General features: G+C 43.3%; 1 protein-coding gene across 1 annotated transcript in view; it reads right to left on the bottom strand.

The window, feature by feature from the left end:
• Window positions 1-21316, bottom strand: part of DRC11 (dynein regulatory complex subunit 11) — a 302548-nt gene that overhangs the window by 233360 nt on the left and 47872 nt on the right. Inside the window, exon 4 of the mRNA XM_073633646.1 lies at window positions 20259-20378. Coding sequence (XP_073489747.1) covers window positions 20259-20378 — 120 coding nt within the window. The remainder of the gene's footprint in view (window positions 1-20258; window positions 20379-21316) is intronic.

Below are 21316 nucleotides of genomic sequence, written 5' to 3'. Positions count from 1 at the left end.
AATGTGAGTGCATAACTGTATGCGATTTAAAGTGTTTTAAAACATTTACTCTAATGCCCTGTACACACGGTCGGATTTTCCGACGGAAAATGTGTGATAGGACCTTGTTGTCGGAAATTCTGACCGTGTGTAGGCTCCATCACACATTTTCCATCGGATTTTCCAACTACAAAGTTTGAGAGCAGGCTATAAAATTTTCCGAAATCCGTTGTTGGAATTTCCGATCTTGTGTATCTTGTGTACGATCCTGTGTACAAAAATCCGACGCACAAAGTGCCACGCATGCTTAGAATAAATAAAGAGATGAAAGCTATTGGCTACTGCCTCGTTTATAGTCCCGACGTACGTGTTTTACGTCACCGCGTTCAGAATGATCAGATTTTCCGACAACTTTGTGTGACCGTGTGTATGCAAGACAAGTTTGAGCCAACATCCGTCGGAAAAATCCTAGGATTTTGTTGTCGGAATGTCCGATCAATGTCCGACCGTGTTTACGGGGCATTAGAGGCGCCTCTCTCCTTTTCTTTCTGCAGAGAAAAATGGGAGATAAATGAGCCATAGTTTTTTGCGCCTACACTTGTTGTTGTTTTTGTATCTATTGAAGTCTATGGGGTTAAAAACGCCTGTAATCTGACAAAAAGAAGCTCATGTACTTTTTTGAGCTTCAGGCATTTTGCTTCAGGTCACAGAATGCTCAGGTGTGTAAAGGGGCCATTAAAATGAATGGGAATTGGCTTGTTGAGCGTTTAAGAGCTATAAGCTTCAAGCACAAAATCGGTCAGGTTTGAATGGGGCCTTATGCCGTATACACACGACCGGACTTTTCGACAGCAAAGGTCCAACGGAACAAATCCGTTGGACAATTCGATCATGTGTGGGCTTCATCGGACCTTTTCTGTCGAAAAATCTGACGGACTTTAAAAACAGAACATGTTTCAAATCTTTCCGACGGACTTGAATCAGATCGAAAAATCCGTTCGTCTGTATGCTAGTCCGACGGACCAAAAACAACGCAAGGGCAGCTATTGGCTACTGGCTATGAACTTCCTTATTCTAGTCCGGTCGTAGGTCATCACGTTTGAAACAATTGGACTTTGGTGTGATCGTGTGTAGGCAAGTCCGTTTCGTCGGAACAACAAGCATGCTTTATAGCATATACAGAATGATTTTATTGTTGTGGGTTTAGTAACACTTTAAGCAAGCTCTGTCGGACCGGCTACGGTATACACTGCCTGATATGCGGCCTGCGTGTAGCAGCCTTTACAATACCATCTTTATTAGAGAAGAACAGGAAGGCTGCAATTAACCTCTGGTCCTACAGGGGAACCCAAACAAGTGAAACACTGTGTTTTCTTCAGGTCAAGACATATTCCAGGCTTCTTTGCCTTGTCAAGGTTTCTAGCACCTATATACTGTATGGTAGCAATTTTTGTAAATCATAATATGGAAGATTTCACTAAAGTTTTCAATTACATTCATGTCTGCTGTGCAACAGGGTAGCGCTATTGAACCATTATATTATATATTTTGTATTTAGCAGAAAAGGATGACATGTTCAAGCAGATTTATTGTTTTGAAATTGGATTTTAACTATTGTTACTTTGGTTGAATGCTGGATTATTGTATTTCCATAATGTAATCAGACATATAACGTAACGGCCAAAACTGTATCACTTGGGTATTGTCATTATTCTTGTAATATCACACCTGCTGCTAATGATAAAAACAGGTCCCTTTATGAAGAGGGTGAACGAGGATACGATCCTAAGGCATTTTTACAATTACTGTTTGGGAACTAAAATGTTGCCTGATTGGTCATAGCGTCTGGAGTGCTGGCAGTCTTTTTATTATCTTTATTATTTTTTTATTGTAACAGGGAACACATTGAAGGGTTTTTTAAGCTTTATGATTGTACCAATCTGTCAAGGCGCAAAATAAAATGCACAGATTACATTCTTCTGTGTGATGTGTGCTCTTTAACAGTATATGGCTTTAAAATATGAATATTATATCCAAGCTTTGGTAATTCTGAGTGGCAGTTTCAGCAAAAAATCTTGTTTCTAAAGAAATGATTTAGTGAAGAAAGAATAGGGTGCCGTATTGTATGCAAAATGGCAACCAGTTACCCACCAAATTCAAATGTTTCGCCTAACAACTGTATTTTCATTTTCTCCATCAGCTCACCCCCCACAGTTATTACCTTTTGTTCCACTTGGCCCTCCCTTATAGATTGTAAGCTCTAATGAGCAGGACCCTCTGATCCCTCCTGTATTGATTTGTGAAATTTCCCTTATCCAATCTTCAGTTCATTTATTTATTTCTTAAATTGTTAAAGGCTAAGTTCAATTTTGGAACATGTTACACATTCTACCAGCAAACAAAAAATGTGCATTTATTTACTTTCAAAAGATAAACATTTCCTGTGTATGAGACCCCTTTCACACTGGCACTGCTCAGCGTTAGCGGTAAAGCGCTGCTAGTTTTAGCAGCGCTTTACCGTCCTTTTAGCCATGTTTTTCGACTGCTAGCGGGCTGCTTTTAACCCCCGCTAGCGGCCTAAGAAAGGGTTAAATGCACTCGCAAAGCGCTGCTGCCGAAGTGCCTGCAAAGCCCATTCCTTTCAATGGGCAGTGCAGTGCTCCAAAGATGCTGCTTGCAGGTCTTTTTCTAATGTCCTGCAAGCTCATTGCCCCAGTGTGAAAGCACTTGGGCTCTTACACTGGGGCTGCAGTGTGCTTTACAGGCGCTATTTTTAGCCCTTTAGCGCCTGAAAAAAGCCTCCAGTGTGAAAGGGGTCTTAGTGTTGGAGGGGATGTGGTCAGATGGGTACATTGCTTCACATGACCTGGTCTTGCCACCATCTTCGAAGCTTCTGGGCAGCAGTGTTCAAACTAATTTTCGAACATCACGGAATATCTTCTTAAGCCAGATGTAGCTCTGGCCATTCTAAGCATAAATGCTCATGACATACATATCTCCATCAGGCCAATTTGTATGCAAATTTTATATGCTGCTAGAGCTACAATACTGAGAAAATGGAAATCAGATGAGGTCCCTGAAATTAGAGAAGTGATCAGGCAAGTTAATGAGGTTCACCTCTTCCAACATATAATGGCTTCGAAGGAGGGTAAGATGGCAAAATTTGAACAACTATGATGACCTTGGTGCTCGCACTTTAAAATGAATTAATTACTACAAACAGAATCAGGGTACCCAACTGGTACACATTATTTCTTTGTTCCTTCTGGTATTTACCCTTTAAGTGTTACAGCTATAAGTGTGTAATAAATCAATCTGAAAATATGTTTTCCCTTTTTGCCCTTCCATTTTTTCCCCTTATTTTCCCCCTTCATCTCCTTTGCATCTCTTGTACTAAGGCCGAGATATACCCTACTGCAGCCTCCGAGTTTTGAAATATCTAATGCCTTAGTTCCTTGTAAACTTTGTTTTAAGGCTCGTTGTTTAAAAAAAGTTTTGGCCTCAAATATGTCAAACAATCTTTGGCATGCACAGTAACTTTATTGTGAGATAGTATACGCCTATTATATATCATCTCTTTGGTCTTATAAGTTTGTTCTATGCAATGTTACCACTAACCTTTACCATTGCAAAAGACATGTTTGTTATATGCATTGTACCTTCTGTTTATTGTGAAAATTTTCAATAAAAGTCTATTTAACTTAAAATTTCCTGTGTATGATTTGTAACTGCCTATGTAGCATTTTAGCAACATTATTCAATACATAGCCATATTGTGCATAGTATACAATGTATTATATATGGATACTTATCATATAACAGTAACGGTGTGAAATCATTCCCAGCGTCCAGGTATATTAATGAGCTCTGTCACTAAGACTTTCCTATGATAAACTTTTGTGTGTGTTATGGGGGAATTGAAATAATGCTGCTTTATTAATCTTTCCTCTTCTCCTTTTCTATCATTCCACTCCTCCCAAAATAAAACAGCTTAACTGTTTAAACAAACTGACACTAAGTTACGACTAGGAACTGAAAGATCAGGGATCAAACTGATATTTCCTGCAACGTGCCAAGGGAGTACTTGGTATGAGGTATTCCTGAAAGGGAAGCCAGGATTGATGAGAACCCTGTTATGTGCTTTACAAATGTTCACAAGGAGGGTCTCTGACCTGGGATGCCGTCCTGTATAACATCACTTAACCCCTGCTACACCAATAACATCAAGAACATCTTCCCTCCTTCCCCTACACCAGACATGATTAGTAAAAGGACATAAATAATATTTAACACACCCACCCTGGAGTTCCCTTACCAGAGTTTAGGCATCCAAGAAAGGAAGGACCATTTATAGAGCCAGCTCAATTACTAAAGTACTTTGGTGTAACTATCAATTATAATTTAATATTAGAATCTTTGGAGGGGATTTACTAAAACCTGAACGTGCAAAATCTGGTGCAGCTCTGCATAGAAACCAATCAGCTTTCAGGTTTTATTGTCAAAGCTTAATTGAATAAGCTGATTGGCTACCATGCACAGCTGCACCAGATTTTGCACTCTCCAGTTTTAGTAAATCCCTCCCAATGTATCCTGCCAAGAGTAATGTGGGATAAACCATAAGTCAAGGCAATCAATCAGAAAGTAACTCATCTTAAACTGGCCATACACATATATTTTTCCATTCAGGCTGCAATTCGAGTGGAAAATAATCAACAGGTTCCTCCATCTATGGTACACAGCACTGATGGACAAATCTGCTGCGGCTATTGTATTTAGTCAGCTGACCCTGCCAACTGTCAAAATATCAAACAGCAGCTGCATCTCATTGAAAGCAAGCGTTCTCTGGCTGAAAATTTTCCTGCCTGGCTCTGTCAATACTTCAACTGAGGAATATCAGGTGGCAGACGGCAGACAGGACCACCCACTGAGCGAAATTCGAACAGTGTATGACCAGCTTTACTACAGTAAGTTAGACCCCTTTCACGCAGGCCAAAGTCCACTCTAATCCACAGGAGATCTGTGAGCTGATCCCCTGCTGATCAGAGCAGGATGGATGTCACATCCGTGTTCGCTCAGTTTATGCAGAACATGGACATGGAGAGAGCCACTCTACTGTATGGATGGCCAGGTGTAAACCTGTTGTCCGTGTATATCCGGTCCGCCAAAGGTCATCTTCCATTTTTTCTTTTAGCAGATCTGATCGGACCTGGAAGTAGGCGGGTGTAAAAGGACATAAGTCAGTTTGCACCTGCCTGTCAATAGGGATGCATTGACCTTCTGATCAGGTTTGTCTAAAAAACTGACAGGTGAACCAGATCAGAACCGTCTGAAAAGGGCCTTACTCTCCACTTTTCACCTCAGGTGGCCAGACCATTTTTGCAATTCTTCACTTTTTCATAAATTTTAGCTTACGGCATTCAAAGTCTATAGAAGATCCCGCCATGAAAGCATAAAAAGAAGATGCTACTAACTTTGTAGGTCCTGTAATAGTTGTGAATAGGTCTTGTGATAGCTAGCACACACAAACAACATATTTTTGCAAAATTCCTACAAAGCCTAAAGCAAAAAACTTTTATTGACTTAATAAATAACAGATATTTGTACATTTTAAATTGCAACAGTAGGCAGAGGGCACAAAAGGGCTAGGGGTAGAGCAGCACTGCAGGGGGGGGTCCTCCCTCTCCCCTCCTGAGCAAGCAGGCAGCTGAGAGCACAGGGAGCGAGGAGGGCACATGGTGGTGGTGTTGGTTAGGTGGTCATATTTTTTATGAATGGCATGTCAGCCACTGATCGCAGCTATTCCTTAAGCAGCATAGACTAAGGGACCCTTCTTCTATGAGTTCATGGTCTCTGCAGAAGTTTGTGCTGAGGTGTCAATGAGTTTAACTTTACATGTTTGGAGACATTTGGTGAGCATGTCCTTTCCTCAAACGCTCTTTAGATGGAATGCGCTGATTACAGTGAAAAAAATCTGCTTCATCCCAAACATGTCTATCTGTTTTCTTTTCCTTTTTATTAGTTTAGGCAACACAACTTTGTTTTACTAACTTTAAGATCACATTCCACCCTCCTATTTTGAATTTCTAAGTGATTGCAGGATTCCAAAATGTATAAATTATTTATTCTATTCATGGCTTAGTGACAGCGTCAGAGAAAAGTCTTCCCCAACAATATTTATCTGTTCATCTGTCCTACTCTGTACTTCCAGGTATGGGTAAGCCTGTGACCTCCTCCCATGTGACAGTGCTCGAGTCTAGCAACCAATCATTAGGCCAGAGCATCTGCATGAAGGGAGTATTCACTTAAAGGGCTAAATCTAGGGCTAGGCACCCCATCTGTGTGCTGACAACCCTCCAAATTGAAAAAACCCTGCAGCTTTAAAAAAAATAAAAAATCTCTATACCTTTATATCTCTATATCTTTTTTTTAGGTGTCTTTGGTCCAGCTGGTGATGTCACATGTCCTCTTCACCCTCTTTTTCCTCTGGTGATGGGCAGGCCTCAAATGTTGCAAGAAGTGGTGCCATGTGATGATGTAGTGCTGCTTTCTGTGGCATTCTCCTGTCAGCTCAAGGTGGGAGCACAGACATTATGCTCTAGGTGCAGGTTTTTCATGGGGGGGGGCACTTCTCAAAGCAGTCACCATCGCTCGTACCAGGCCAGCATAAAGAGTTTAGAGGATGGAGGGAAAGATGTATCTGCTTCACCTCCTAAGTTCCTTGCACCCAGTGTATAGATGTACTGTTATGCACCGTACACACGATCGGACATTCCGATAACAAAATCCATGGATTTTTTCCGACGGATGTTGGCTTAAACTTGTCTTGCATACACACGGTCACACAAATCTTGTCGGAAATTCTGAACATCAAGAACGCGGTGACGTACAACACATACGACGAGCCTAGAAAAAGGAAGTTCAATAGCCAGTGCGGCTCTTCTGCTTGATTCCAAGCATGCTTGGAACTTTGTGCGTCGGAATTGTGTACACATGATTGGAATTTACGCCTACGGATTTTGTTGTCGAAAAATTTGAGATCCAGATTTCAAATTTTGTGGGACGGAAATTCAGTTGAAAAATGTCCGATGGAGCCTACACACGGTCCGACAACAAGCTTCCATCGAACATTTTTCGTTGGACGGGGCATAAGTGTGCGTTTATGTATGTACTGTACGTATGAAAGTGTGTGAATGTTTGTATGTGGGTGTGAGTGTGATGTATGGCCATGTTTGAAATGTTTACACCATTCAAATGTCTTACTGCGGCTGAGCGTCTCATCACCGTACTGCGCTTGAAGTCTTCTACAGATATCCATGGGTACTACGCCTCTGTTCACAAGAAATTTAATCACCACATGCTGTTCAATGCACGCACTAACACTGTTGTCTACCATCTTGATTAACAGTCTCTGGACTGGCACGCGACATGTGTGCTGCCTATCAGTAATAGGACACACTTAACATTTACTACTGTGTGTAGTATCGCCACGCTAGCAGCGATTTTATACCTGTAAAATGAAAGGCCCCAGGGACATCCGGATCTCTTATCCTGTGTAATCATGGTGCAGGAAGACTCTCACCTGCCTTTTCTGGCGCTCCTGGCCGCCCGGATTTGACCCCCCATGCCCAGATACAGACGGGGTGGCTCCTCTCGGAAACAAAGCAAGAAAGGGAACTCTCTGCATGCCGAGGGTAAGGCCGCCGCCATAACTCTCACTACTATGGCCTCTCAGACAGAGGAGGTGAGTCACGCCGTTCCAGCTCCGGAGTACACAGCCCTCATGGAGGCTATCACTGCCTGCAAAATGGCCCTGACAGAGAAAATGGACCATGTATACACTGAACTGGGGTTGATTAGGAGAGACATTGACACCTTTAGGGGTCGGGTGACAGAGGTGGAGCAGCGTGTATCCTCAGCTGAGGATATACAGCGGGAGCACACGGCAGACCTCCATACTATGAAAATTAAAATGAAACACTTGGAATCGAGGGCTGAAGATGCTGAAAATCATAATAGATGCAATAATCTGTGCATACTGGGGCTGCCTGAGGGAGCGGAGGTTAATGATACTACTTTTGACTGAAACGCTGCTGCGCTCTCTCCTACCTCGTGCCTCCTTCTCACGCCACTTTGTGGTGGAGCGTGCCCACCAGATCCCCCCTGTCTCCCCGTACACCTCCATATTTAAATTACTGAACTTTCGTGATTGTAAACTGATCCTGCGAGAGGCAAGAAATCTTGAGCTGAAATATGAAAACGCTAAGCTCCTTATATTTCCTGACTATTCCATTGAAACACAACGAATACGGAAGTCATTTGACCATGTTTGCACCCGCCTGCGTGCTAAAAGTCTCAAGTATGGTATGCTTTTCCCGGCAAGATTCCGAGTTCAAGATGGGGAGCGGGTGCCCTTCTTCAGATCGCCTGAGGAGGCGTCCCCCTGGCTGGATACGGTTTGCATGGGATGATGGCGGCAGATGGTTGCCTTATCTTACCTCACTATGCTGCATCTTTTTGTTGCCACTTGGTATTTTGATGGTGAATCTCTGTTTCTCCCCTGGGACTGGGATTACTTTGGAGGGGGGACTGCTCTTCTCAACCTCACCAAGCCCTCCAGGGGAACAGGCCATGCTCTCCTAAGTTTATCTGATCCTGTTTGCCCACGTGTGCCTGTCTACTGGTGGCTCTCCAGCTATTGCTGCCTTTTGATTTTGGGCTCCCTGTTCCCTTCCGGGGCCCACACTATACTCAGGATGCTCCTGCTGACTATAATAAGTTTTGTACCCCCAGCATGCTGGGTGACCTGCACATCATTTATCATCTGGATGACCCTGGCTGTTATGGGTTAGCAGACCTATGTACTGTATGCCTCTTGCACATGTTGCCACCAATGCATGGCAACTTGACGTGCTTATGTTGGAAAGATATGCTACTATTAGTTTTGGGGGGGGGGTTGGCGGGGGTGATGTTTTGTTTTTTTGCTTATTGTTTTGTTGTTTATTATAACTATGTATGTGTGACACAGTCAGTCGTGCTCAACTTGACTCTGATTTTATTAGGCGATTTAACTTTGGCATTTGGCATTTGGCTGGGTGCTTTTGCGCCATCTGGGTCAGTATTGATCCCTGAATCCCCTCCTCTGCTACTGTACAAGGTGTTTGAATGGCATCTCTTACTGTGATCTCTTGGAAAACCAGAGGCCTTAATTATCCTATAAAATGGTCCTTGGAATTCCAATTCTTGAGGACCTATAATCCTCATATATGTGTCCTCCAGGGGACCAACTTGGTGGGGAAAATACCCCTCGGTCTTAAAAAAACCCTGGATGGGACACCAGTATCACTTGAGCTATTCCAATTTTGCCAGAGGTGTCAGTGTTCTGATAAGCAAATCCCTACTTTTTAGACTGTTGGATCTTGTATTTGACCCAGATGGACGCTACGTTGTAATTCATGCTATGGTGGAATGTTTAGAAATTGTGCTTGTGGGTCTGTACATACCTCCTCGATTAGGTTGCTCCATAAGATAAATTCTCTCATTGCCAAGTACGCTACAGATAATGAACTTCTTATGGGGGATTTTAATATGCAACTTAACCCTGAGCTTGATCACTTTGCCTACACGGGATGTTCTACTTTGGACCTCTCCGGTTGGGCGGAGGCCTACGGGCTAATGGATCTGTGGAGGTGGAGACATCCCCTCGACAGGTCCTTTACGTGCCACTCTGCCACCTATAAGACACTATCCCGCATAGATCTGATGTACGCGGGTACATCCATCTTGCTCAGGGTGCAGCAGGTTTCTATTTTGCCAAGGGGGATCTCTGACCATGCTCCGATGCTGCTTCAGCTGTCCCTGGAAGGGTCTCCCTCAGACAGACTATGGAGGCTGTCTAGGTTCTGGATCTCTGACCCTGGGGCGGTTTCGTCAGCAGATGTCTACGTATTGGGGCCTTAACCTGGGGTCTGTTTCGGAGGCTGAGATTTGTGAGGCCTTCTCTAGGGGCCACTACCAGTCGCTCATTGGGGGGTCGTAGACAGTTGAAGGCTGACTTAGTTAAAACTGAGGGACTAGTTACTTCCTTGGAGCAACAATATACCCAGAACAAAGAGCCGGTGTTTCATGATCGGCTTCTGGAGAGTACCAGGGCAGTTCTTATGCTCCGTGCTTCCATGACCAAAAAGAAAATGCTCCAACAGTCTCAAAGGATTTTTGAGGAGGGTGAGCGTAGTGGTAGACTGCTGGCTTGGTTGGTGCACAAACAGTCGCCCTCTATGAGTGTTCCCTCAGTGGTTGAGAAAGCCGGGATTAGGCAGACTGCGTCTAGGGCGATTACTGATGGTTTTGCTTCCTACTATACTGAACTTTACTCCTCCTGGGTAAACTATTTAATGGAGGACCTCCACATATATGTCACGGTACTACTTACAGTGAGCCTACAGGTGAGCAGGTGACACGAGATCCCCCAGGACGTGGAGTCTAAGGGCCAGCCGGTATTCTGCCAGGGACCCCCTCATGAGGGTTTGGGCTTAGCTGCGTGCTGACCCCACGTCACGACCCCCGGGTTCACCCCGCTCGCTAGGGAAGTACCAGAAGACACTGTCAGACAAGGATGGATGGATGAAGCAAAGGAGAGGCGGATATCGAGCCAAGGTCAGGGCAGACTGCAGACAACGTAATCAGAACAAGCCGAGTCGGTACACAAGAGATCAGTTCACGAGAGGTCAGGTTAAGCAGGTTACACGAAGGGAGCTCAGAAACAAATGTTGCTCAAGCAACCAGAACTAGTCAGAGAGGGATTTAAATAGAGAAGCACATGAGGGGCAGGAGAGGAAGCAGCCGGGAGGAATCATATATTAAGCAACAGGTGAGGCCGGCGACACCCATAGCTGCAGAGAGCAGCAGAGCTGAACACAAGCTAGTGTGATAGTAGTGGTCCCCAAGCCTGACAAAGACCCGGAACACTGTAAATCCTATAGCCTGATCTCCTTGATTAATGTGGATGCCATGCTTCTAGCAAAGATATTGGCTACTCGGTTGCATATGGTGATCACGGCTCTGGTGCATCCGGATCAATCCGGGTTCATGCTGGGCAGGGGTACTGATATCAACATCCGTAGACTGTTTACCCATATAGATCTGGCCAAGGAGGGCAACACAGGAGTGATATCGACATTAGATGCCGAAAAGGAGTTTGACTCTGTCGAATGGCTTTTTCTCTGGAAGGTGCTGGAATGTTATGGATTTGGGCCCAAGTTCATCTCCTAGATTCAACTCTTGTATAGGAACCTGACTGCTAGAGTCCGGGTGAAAGGCCTGTTGTCTGCTCCCTTTAGTCTGAGTAGGGGAACCAGGCAGGGATGTCCCCTCTCCCTGGGGCTCTTCACCCTGGGGATAGATCCTAATACGTCGGGACCATAGGGTCAAGGGAATCCAAGTGGGGGTGCATTGGGAGAAAGTGTCTCTCTGTGCAGATGACACCTTGCTGTATCTGGCTGATTCAGGTGTTAAACAGTCTGCCTTGATGATTATTGATCAATTTGGGGGATACTCGGGGATCCGCACTAATTGGGACAAGTCAGTCCTTTTTTCCCTTCACCCCTCGGGTTCTGGGATGGACACTGGGACCCCTCTCCAGTGGGTAGAGGAGTTTAAATACCTGGGGATAAGAGTCCGGGGGTCCTTGCAGGCCAATATGGCGGACAACCTTTCCCCTTTAGTTGTTCAATTCAGTAAGAAATGCCAGTTATGGAAAACTCTGCCACTGTCGCTGGTACTTAAAATGGTCTACCTCCCCATATTTTTATACTTTTTCAGGAATACCATGATCCCTATTCCCAAATCGTTCTTTTGCAGATTGGACAGCCTCATAACATCTTTTGTTTGGGCAGGGAAAACCCCAAGGCTGGCGAGACGGACGCTTCAACCCCCTCTCTCTCGGGGGGATTGGCAATGCCTCATTTCCAGCTCTATTATTGGGCGGCAGTACTGGTGACGGTTCGCTGGTGGTTTAGTCAGCCCAAACAAAATCCTGCGGTATTGTTGGAGGCAGCCATTTTGTGGTCATATGCGGCCCTGGGCAACCTGGTCTATAGAGGGCCTAGGGCTCATCTTGATGTGACGACCCCTATGAGAATGACCATCCAGGTGTGGCAGCAGGCGGGGGCTGTTTATAAAACCGATTCTACAATCTCCCCTCATACCCCCCTCTGGGGTAATCCAAGACTTTTTATACGGATCCCCAACTATGGGCATCTAGGGGAATTACGGCCCTCAAAGATATTTTCACGGACGGCTCTCTTTCCTCCTTTTCAGTACTAAGGGACAAATATGCTATTCCCGTCTCAATGACCTTTAGATACTACCAGCTTAGACATGCGACGCATGCCCAATTCCCTTGCTCTATAACCCTTCAGACTGACTCAGTGGAACAGTTGTTGATTTCCAGAATTCTAGACAAGCCTCTCTCCTCCCTTTACTTTTATCTGTCTTTTGCCCACATGACCTCTCTGACGAAAGTGTATGATAAATGGAAGGCTGATATTCCAGGGTTGACTGAGGAAGATTGGGAGGACTCTGTGATTGGTTATATTACTAGTATGATCTCTGCAAAGAATCGTTTCATCCAAATTAAGTTTCTCTACAGAGCTTACTACAGCCCTGTGAGGTTAGCCAGCATTTATTCTGCATATACAGACAGATGTGTAAATAATCACTCTAAATAGGACACAGTAACACATCAAAGCGGCGCTTTCCTCAGTCAAATGCTATGACTGATGAGTATAAAGTGTCTCTGTTATAAGTACAAGAAGAAGAACTTGAGCAAAGATAGGTGTGACGGAAATTAACATAGGGTCTCAAACTGGATACATAGAGTGTGTGTAACAGGTTGGATGAGTGCACCATTCACCATACACTATGTCACCTTGTGCTGCACACACCCCCACAAGGGGTTCCAACTCACCAGAACCCGGGGGTTAATAGGCCTTGAACAGCTTGCTCAATCCGGTCGCTCCTAGGGTCCTCATAGGTGAGTGGTTAAAACCACCAGCAGTGTCCACATATAGGAAAGAGACTCCACATAGTCCAAAATCGTTTTGATAATTTATTTATAAAACAAATAAAATAAAATAAACAGATCTCTTGGCGCAGTGCCGTTCCAATGTTATGTCTGTAGCTCTCGATCAGTTGGAAATACGAGCTGCCAATTATAACTAACCCCGGGGCCACGGGAGCGAAGTACGGGCTGGACAGATGGTTCTTACTGATCACAGCAACAGATGCTTCCTCCTTCCGGTTTAGGTGGCTTTGGGCTTGGAGCGCACAGCGTCGTGACGTAATTGCAGTTGCCGTGAGGTCACGCCCTGACGCATTTATTCTGCGATAAGTCCCCTCTGCTCCAGGTGCCAGTCCTCCCCGGGTACATTCTTTCACATGGTATGGACGTGTCCTTTAATCCATCCCTTTTGGGACAGTGTACTTGAGGCCCTGAGTGCCTTTGGAGACTCGTCCCTCGGCCTGGACCCTGCCTTAGCGCTACTTGGTAGTGTGGAGGATGTTGTGGCCTCTAGGCTCGTGAAATTATTTCTCTTTTATGCCTTTTATTACACTAGAAGAAAAATTCTCCTCAGATGGAAGAAACATACCCCACCTACGCTTAACATGTGGAAATCAACAATTAACTCTATCTTGCCACTGTATAAACTGACCTATGAGAGCAGGAACTGCCCCAAAAAATGTAAGAAGGTTTGGTCGCAATGGATCGATGCACATGGCTCGGAGCCTTAAGATACCTTGGGATGTGTTATATGATACCTTTATGTTTGCATCCTAAACTTGTGATGTAATTTTTGATATTCCAACGATTCACATGCAATTTCTGTGTTCGTTATAATGTAAACCCAGGCGGACGCTGCTATTACTGACCTCCCTTTCTGGAAATGATATCAGTTTGGCTGCCTTGCCAAGTCCCTACACTAAAACATGGAAGGCTTTTTCAATGTCCTCTGATGTTTCTGATCTACATACTTGTTGACTTAGCACATGTTGAAATCTGTGGATCAACTTATCAGCCAGGCAACTAACATTTTCAAAGTGAAGTCAGTAAAGACATCTTGAAGAGATTAAAACATAGGCACATAAACTATCTTAAGGATGTTCCACTAAAGCTCCTTCTTAGAAGGCCCATCACTGTTTCTAACAAAGACGATGGGGGTTTTATGGAGGATAATACTTTGAGTTCAGCAGAGGTGAACCTAAAACTGTGTGGTCTACAATTGGACTGTGGATACAGAGTTTTCATTTATTCTCTCATCCCCCGTATATCACTATATAATTAATAATAAAAATAATGGGGGTGTTATTTATATGCCATTTTTTTCTACAAAAACATGTCCAAGGATTTCTATAAAGAGAAATGCTGTGAAATCATCCCTGTAGGGTCACAACCTTCTAAGTTTACTGCGACCTTCTTCTTGCTCTTACAATCATTTTGAAATGTCTCCCAGCCTAAACTCCATCGTCTTCACTATCCTATGTTATAAATATAAGTCTTTTGTTTATATTCGGACATAATGATTTACGCTGAGGATTGAGTATTTTATGACGTTTCCATTTGTATGAGCAATTAAGCAAGAGTATTTATAGTTCATAGGGAGTGGCAGCAATTCCATTCAACCACGTTTTATTAATCTGTGGTATAAACGATACTGGACTATTACTGCTATTGTTTAGGATAATGTCTGATTGTTTATTTGTAGCAATTCTAGCTGTGGGTTAACTTTGATTTAGCAAGCAAGCCCAGTTATTCATATGAATGTAATTAATATTCAATTGAAGGTCGACCATAGAAAGCATTTATAATGCAGCAAATGTCTGTTCTGAATTTAATAAACCTAACAAAAGGGGGATCCATTATTACAAAACATTGCGGTTATAGTAGTAATTGAATGTGTATTCTTGTTTTTGGTTGCACACAATAAATGCCATTGGAAAGTTTGGTCAGTGGTTTTGTGCTTCTTTCACAATTTGTGGTCTACACTTACATACGGTCTTATTCAATAAAGAGAGCACATTATTAAGTGCAATTACCTATAGCAACCAATCCAAATTCACTCTGTTGCAGTTAGACCAGGAAAAACTGATTTGTAATTGTTTGCAAATGTTATTGCACTTAATAATCAGATGTCTTTTTTGAATGACGGTCTGAAAGACTTGAAGGCGGAAGACCTTTAACTAACATGGAAAGAGCTGGTTTAACCTAAGTTTATGAGAAAAGGGTTTCAGCTAAATCTGCAGCAAGGCAAAGCTAACTGCTGTAAGACTTCTCTAAAGGCTAAGTTCACTTTTAAATAAAATAATAAATGCACATATTTCTGCAGATAAAAAAGGTGCCTTATTTTTTTCTCTGGGGACTGCACCCGCGATCAACAGTTTGCTGATGAACTGTCCGGCACCTGTAGAATCTCAGCACAGCTGATACCTCGCGTACGAGCAGACAGTTACTGGAGTGCAGGAAGATCAATGAAATACGACAGGGCTCTCCAGCGCCCTCATGTAACATGTTGCCAAAGGTGAACTTATCCTTTACAGCTTAACTCCAGGCAGATATAAATGGCACAAATAATACAGCTCCGTATGCATTAATACATCATTAAAAGTATTTCTTTAAATACATGCAGTGCAAGTACCTGAACTTGACCTGGAATCAGTCTATTGCAGCCCCTGCACAGCAAAGGAGCCAATCAGTAATTTAGTAGTGCAAGAAGCATGTTGATAGGAGGAGAGAGCTGAATGATTAAAAAATTAGCTCATCAGTGTACTGCTTCTCATTTCACTATCTGGTCATAGGATGGGGTGGGGAGACCTGTAAGTGAAAGTGAAACTCCACTCAGGGCTGGGCTGTGTGGCAGAGCTGTATAAATTGCAGGATTGTGTGGACTAAAATACAAATTTTGTGGCAGGTAAAACAGTTCCCATCTATGTATTTTATCTGCACATTTAGCTATTTGCCTGGATTTCAACTGTAAAATGAACCCATCAGGACACAATGTTGGAGACTTGCTGAACTGTTTTGCAGAAGACTCCAGTGCTGTCACATTGGTGCACCCCAGGTATCTTCACATCTCTCTGGGCTATTGTTTATTCTGGGTCTACGACTCACAAGGTAGTGAAGCGGGATAAGGATGTGGAGCCTAGAGCTTGCAACTTCCAGAATAAATCAGCAGATGCAAGCTCCCATATTGTGATCTAGACAAGTTCTATTGAAGCTTTTCTTGCACCTGCACATAGACATGATTCCTGTTTTGTTGTGTAGTGGAACATCAAAGAGAACATTAGTGTCATATTTAAAAATAAGGGTTCTTACCTGTGTTGATATCATGAATATGAATGAAAAGTGCAGAGACAGAGAAGTGATTTGGAACCAATAGCACTGGTCCCCAACCAGTGATCAGTAGGCAGACCTGTATATAGGTATACAGCATTTTCATATAAACCTGTTTCTATGTTCATTCTCACACTGAAACAGGCAAACTGCTGCATTGTGCTGTTACATTTCGAATGGGCTTCCCTACATGCGACAAAGCGTGACTGCTCCCCGTGTTTAGGGTGCCATTAAGAAATAATGGCACTGCAAGCGCATCACATGTTTTAGTGCGTTATTCACATGTTTCTGCCTGCGTTTTTGCCACACTCAGGTGTGAATGCAGCCTTATGCCCTGTACACACAATCGGACATTGATCGGACATTCTGACAACAAAATCCATGGATTTTTTCCGACGGATGTTGGCTCGAACTTGTCTTGCATACACACGGTCACACAAAGTTGTCGGAAAATCCGATCGTTCTGAACGCGGTGCCGTAAAACACGTACGTCGGGACTATAAACGGGGCAGTAGCCAATAGCTTTCGTTTCTTAATTTATTATAAGCATGCGTGGCACTTTGTGTGTCTGATTTGTGAACACACGATCGGAATTTCCGACAACAGATTTTGTTGTTGGAAAATTTTATAGCAAGCTCTCAAACTTTGTGTGTCGGAAATTCCTATGGAAAATGTGTGATGGAGCCTACACACGGTCGGAATTTCCGACAACAAGGTCCTATCACACATTTTCCATCAAAAAATCCTATCGTGTGTACAGGGCATTAGACTTATCCAGGGCCAGAGTTCCATCACTGGAATATATAGGCACACAAATGGTGGAGTCAAAAACAGCACTCCACTGATAGGATTTCCTCTTTTACACAGAATAGTTTTTATTTTACCAGTTCTTACCTGGCTTGGAATATTTTATTTATTTCAGGTACTTATATAGCACCATCAATTTACGTAGTGCTTTACATATACAATGTATATTCACATCAGTCCCTACCCTCAAGGAGCTTACAACCTAAGGTCCCTAACACACATTCATACATATACTAGGGCCAATTTGGACAGGATCTGATCAACCTACCAGCATGTCTTTGGAGTGTGGGAGGAAATCGGAGTACCCAGCGGAAACCCATGCAGGCACAGGGAGAACATGCAAACTTCAGGCAGATGGTGTCATGGTTGGGATTTGAACCAGTGACTCTTTTTGCTGCTAGGTGAAAGTGCTAACCACTACACCACTGTGCTGCCCCGTTATTAGGGCAATGTTTAAAAGAGAAGTATGGGATTTAAACAAAACAAATATACATACTCACTTAGGTGGATGTAGCATCTGTCCGATTCTGCAACTGTCCCCCACACCAAGAACTGAGCGATCAAAAACCGCTGATCGCTCGGTTCTCGTTTTCACTATGCAGAGAGCGGTGATTGTCAGTCACGGTCTCTCTGCTCTGCCTCCCCAGTGCTCACAGGAGCGCCGAGCTGTGGAGGTGTGAAGGGGGCGGAGTGGCTGGCTCAGCCTCTCAGCACACTGCTGAGAGGCTGAGTCAGCTTCTGTTCAGGAATCTGGGTGGATCCTGACATTAAAATAAGGATCTCCCAGAGCCTGGACCAGCTGAGTGACGTCAAACGACAGCAGATTTTCGCCCACTGTCAGCTGAAAATGGGTCACAGGAGTGCAGAACTAAGTACAGGAAAAGAGCTTTGGACCTACTTCTCCTTTAAAGAGTAAGGTCAGTGCAGTGGCTCAGTGTTTAGCACTACAGCCTTGCAGCACTAAGGCCTTCAAGTGGTTGTAAAGGCTGAAGGTTTTTTACCGTCATGCATTCTATGCATGAAGGTAAAAAACCTTCTGTGTGCTGCTCCCCCCACAGCTCCCCATAATACTTACTGGAGCCCCCTCTCTTTCCAGCGATGTGCACGAGAGCCTTGGCTGTCCCAGGACTCCCTCTCCTCATTGGCTGAGACATCAGTGACTGTCAATCACAGCCAGTGAGTCCATGAGGAGAGCGTGGGGGCGGGGCAGGGCCGAGCCACAGCTCTGTGTCTTATGGATGCAGAGAGCAGGGCTCGGGAGCGAGCATGCACCAGTGCCCCCATAGCAAGCAGTTTTTTATTGGGGGCACTGGTCAAGGGGGAGGAGCCAGGAATGCCGGCAGGGCAGGAGAAGAAAAGGATCGGGGCTGCTCTGCGCAAAACCACTGCACAGAGCAGGTGAGTATGACATGTTTGGGGTTTTTTTTGTTTTTTTAAAGTGGAGTTCCACCCACTTTTACAACTCTTCAGCATCCCGCACTAAACTGTGCACTGTAAACAAATTGGATATTTTTTTTTTTTTCTCAGCACCTACTGTATATCTGCTGTATTTATTTTTCACTTCCTCCTCCCTGGCCGTGGCCCATCGCATCATTTCCTGTTTGCAATGCCTTCTGGGAAGGGGCAGCAACTTCCTCTGACACTGCCGTTGCTATGGAAACCTGACCTGAAACCTATTACGCTGCTTGTGCTGCACTGAGCATGTGCGAGATCTGCAAGGATGAGATCCAGGAAGAAATACAGTCTGGCTTCAGATGGCCAGATTTAAGATGGCCACGGCCTGCTGTAAGTTTATAAAATAACAAACTACTGCTATAAACTAACAAAACAGACCTTAGTTTACAGACTAACTTTACTAGAATACATTAAGCTTGTATATTATAGGGGTATTTTTATTTAAAAAGTATCATTTCGGCCGGAACACCACTTTAAGCCAAACCTTTAATACCACTTTCGGTTTAAATCCTGGCTAGGACACATCTGCATAAATTTCCACGCTTGAAAGACATTCATGTAGGTTAACTGGCCACAAATTGTGAGATGTGAAAGAATGATATGTAGATTGAAGGTGCTATATAAATAATTGTAATCAATTAATAAGAGAATCTGTCTCTTTGCCTATTAAGGAAAAAATAACAAGTTTTCCTAAAATCCTAACCCCAACTCTTTACTGATAGGCACCTACTCCCTCCCCTGCTGCCCAGTTTGTCTGGCAAAGCCCTTGGGGATACCAAGTGTTTCTCGGTATGAGGGAACATGTGACCTTCTCCTTTCGTACCAGGATATAGTAATCGGGTCTGGGAGCCCTGAATGGCAAAAGGGGCAGATTCCCTTTAGGTAAGCTTACATGAGATCACTGTTTCAACTGATGATGGGAATAAAGTATACTCAACAAATTTAAAAGGATAGCCTTCTTTCTGACTCTGCCACTTATAAGTACAGGCCTACTGCACCTAATGCTAAATCAGTCCCTAGACATAAATCTGGCCCTGGACATATCCATTGCATTCACACTGGATTCTGGACTGCAGTGTTATATCTAACCGGTCATTTTATACATGATCACAGCACCAGCACCATATCAGTTTCTCTATCCATGGCTTCTCTGAATATCCTACTTTCTACTAATATCCTACTTTCTTTCTAAATCCTACGCCAATGGATTAAAATTGAGGACTCAGCACGGAATAGATGTTTCTATCTCTTCCCTGTGCACTCATGGGATTGTGTAACACATTGTACCTGCGAGCTACAGAGGAGGATCCCACACATCTCTCTCATGCCTCCTTAATTCCATTTATTACCATGAAAGATGGCTTAAACAGGCTGTGCCTGGTGGCTGAGAGACAATAGGCTTAACTTAGAGGTAATTTGGCACCTTATGGGATTCTGTTTGTCCTGGATAAAATCAAAGTGGAAGACTCCCCTTAAAACTGCAAAAAAAACCACTGTTGGAAACAAAAGTCATGCTTGATTCTAAGCAGGACTTTATATCACTACTCTGAAAGCACAGTTCATCACAAAATACCAGAGATGTTACTGGGGGGGGGGGGGGATAACATTAACTATTTACTCCTCAGATGCTCACCATTTCTGTATCCTTAGCTCCAGTACGTTCCAAGATTTGTGATAAAATTCGCTCCCGATCCTTCAGTACCTTCATTTTTTCTTTGATGAAATATTTTGGGATTGGAATCTCCAAACTTTCCTATGAGAAAAATCAATAGCTGAGTACCCAAGCTAAACACAGAATACCGAATTAATGCCCCCTCAGTTAGTCTCCTAAAGACTCATACAGCAGGGATTCATACAGCAGGGTACCACTTGTAGCCACTCAACCCACTCAAGTCTTTACAGAGATGCAATCACTTACACCATACATAAAAACAGATGAATCTATCTTATTCATTTCTGCCATTTATAGAGCACCAAGGTATTATGCAAAACTTTACAGAGTATAAATGGCCATTCACCTTGGTACTTGTCTCAAATTTTTAACATGAATCTCTCCATTTGAAGCATTCAGCACCAAAAACAAGGGTAAATAAAGATATTTGCCTTCGCTCAATGGCTTCTTACCTTAACCTGACCATTAGGCTATCCCTCATACTTGATCGTTAGGCTACCTCTCACACTTATAACTACTATAACTCCAACCCTAAAAGTTAACCAAACCCCTAATATGTAACTCAAAAATTAAATATTTGCTATAGTATAAGGAACATCTAGAAATATTATTTGGGCATAACCACTCCACTGATAGCAGAATATAATCAACAGACCTGGAAAAAAAAAATGCAGGACTGAACATTTGTTGACTCCAAATGACATGTACACTTGCAATGTGTGTATATAAAAAATAAAAAGAGCATATTTGCTTCTACATATAGTGCCTTGAAAAAGTATTCAAACCCCTTGAAATTTTTCACATTTTGTCATGTTACAACCAAAAACGTAAACGCATTTTATTAGGATTTTATGTGATAGACCAACACAAAGTGGCACATAATTGTGAAGTGGAAGGAAAATGATAAATGGTTTTCAAAATTTTTACAAATAAATATCTGAAAAGTGTGGCGTACAATTGTATTCAGCCCCCCTTAGTCAATACTTTCTAGAACCACCTTTCACTGCAATTACAGCTAT

Source organism: Aquarana catesbeiana, linkage group LG06, assembly GCF_042186555.1.
Source record: "Aquarana catesbeiana isolate 2022-GZ linkage group LG06, ASM4218655v1, whole genome shotgun sequence".
NCBI classification, from domain to species: domain Eukaryota; kingdom Metazoa; phylum Chordata; class Amphibia; order Anura; family Ranidae; genus Aquarana; species Aquarana catesbeiana.
The sequence above is the reverse complement of the archived record's forward strand: the minus strand, read 5'-3'. Positions and strand labels throughout refer to the sequence as shown.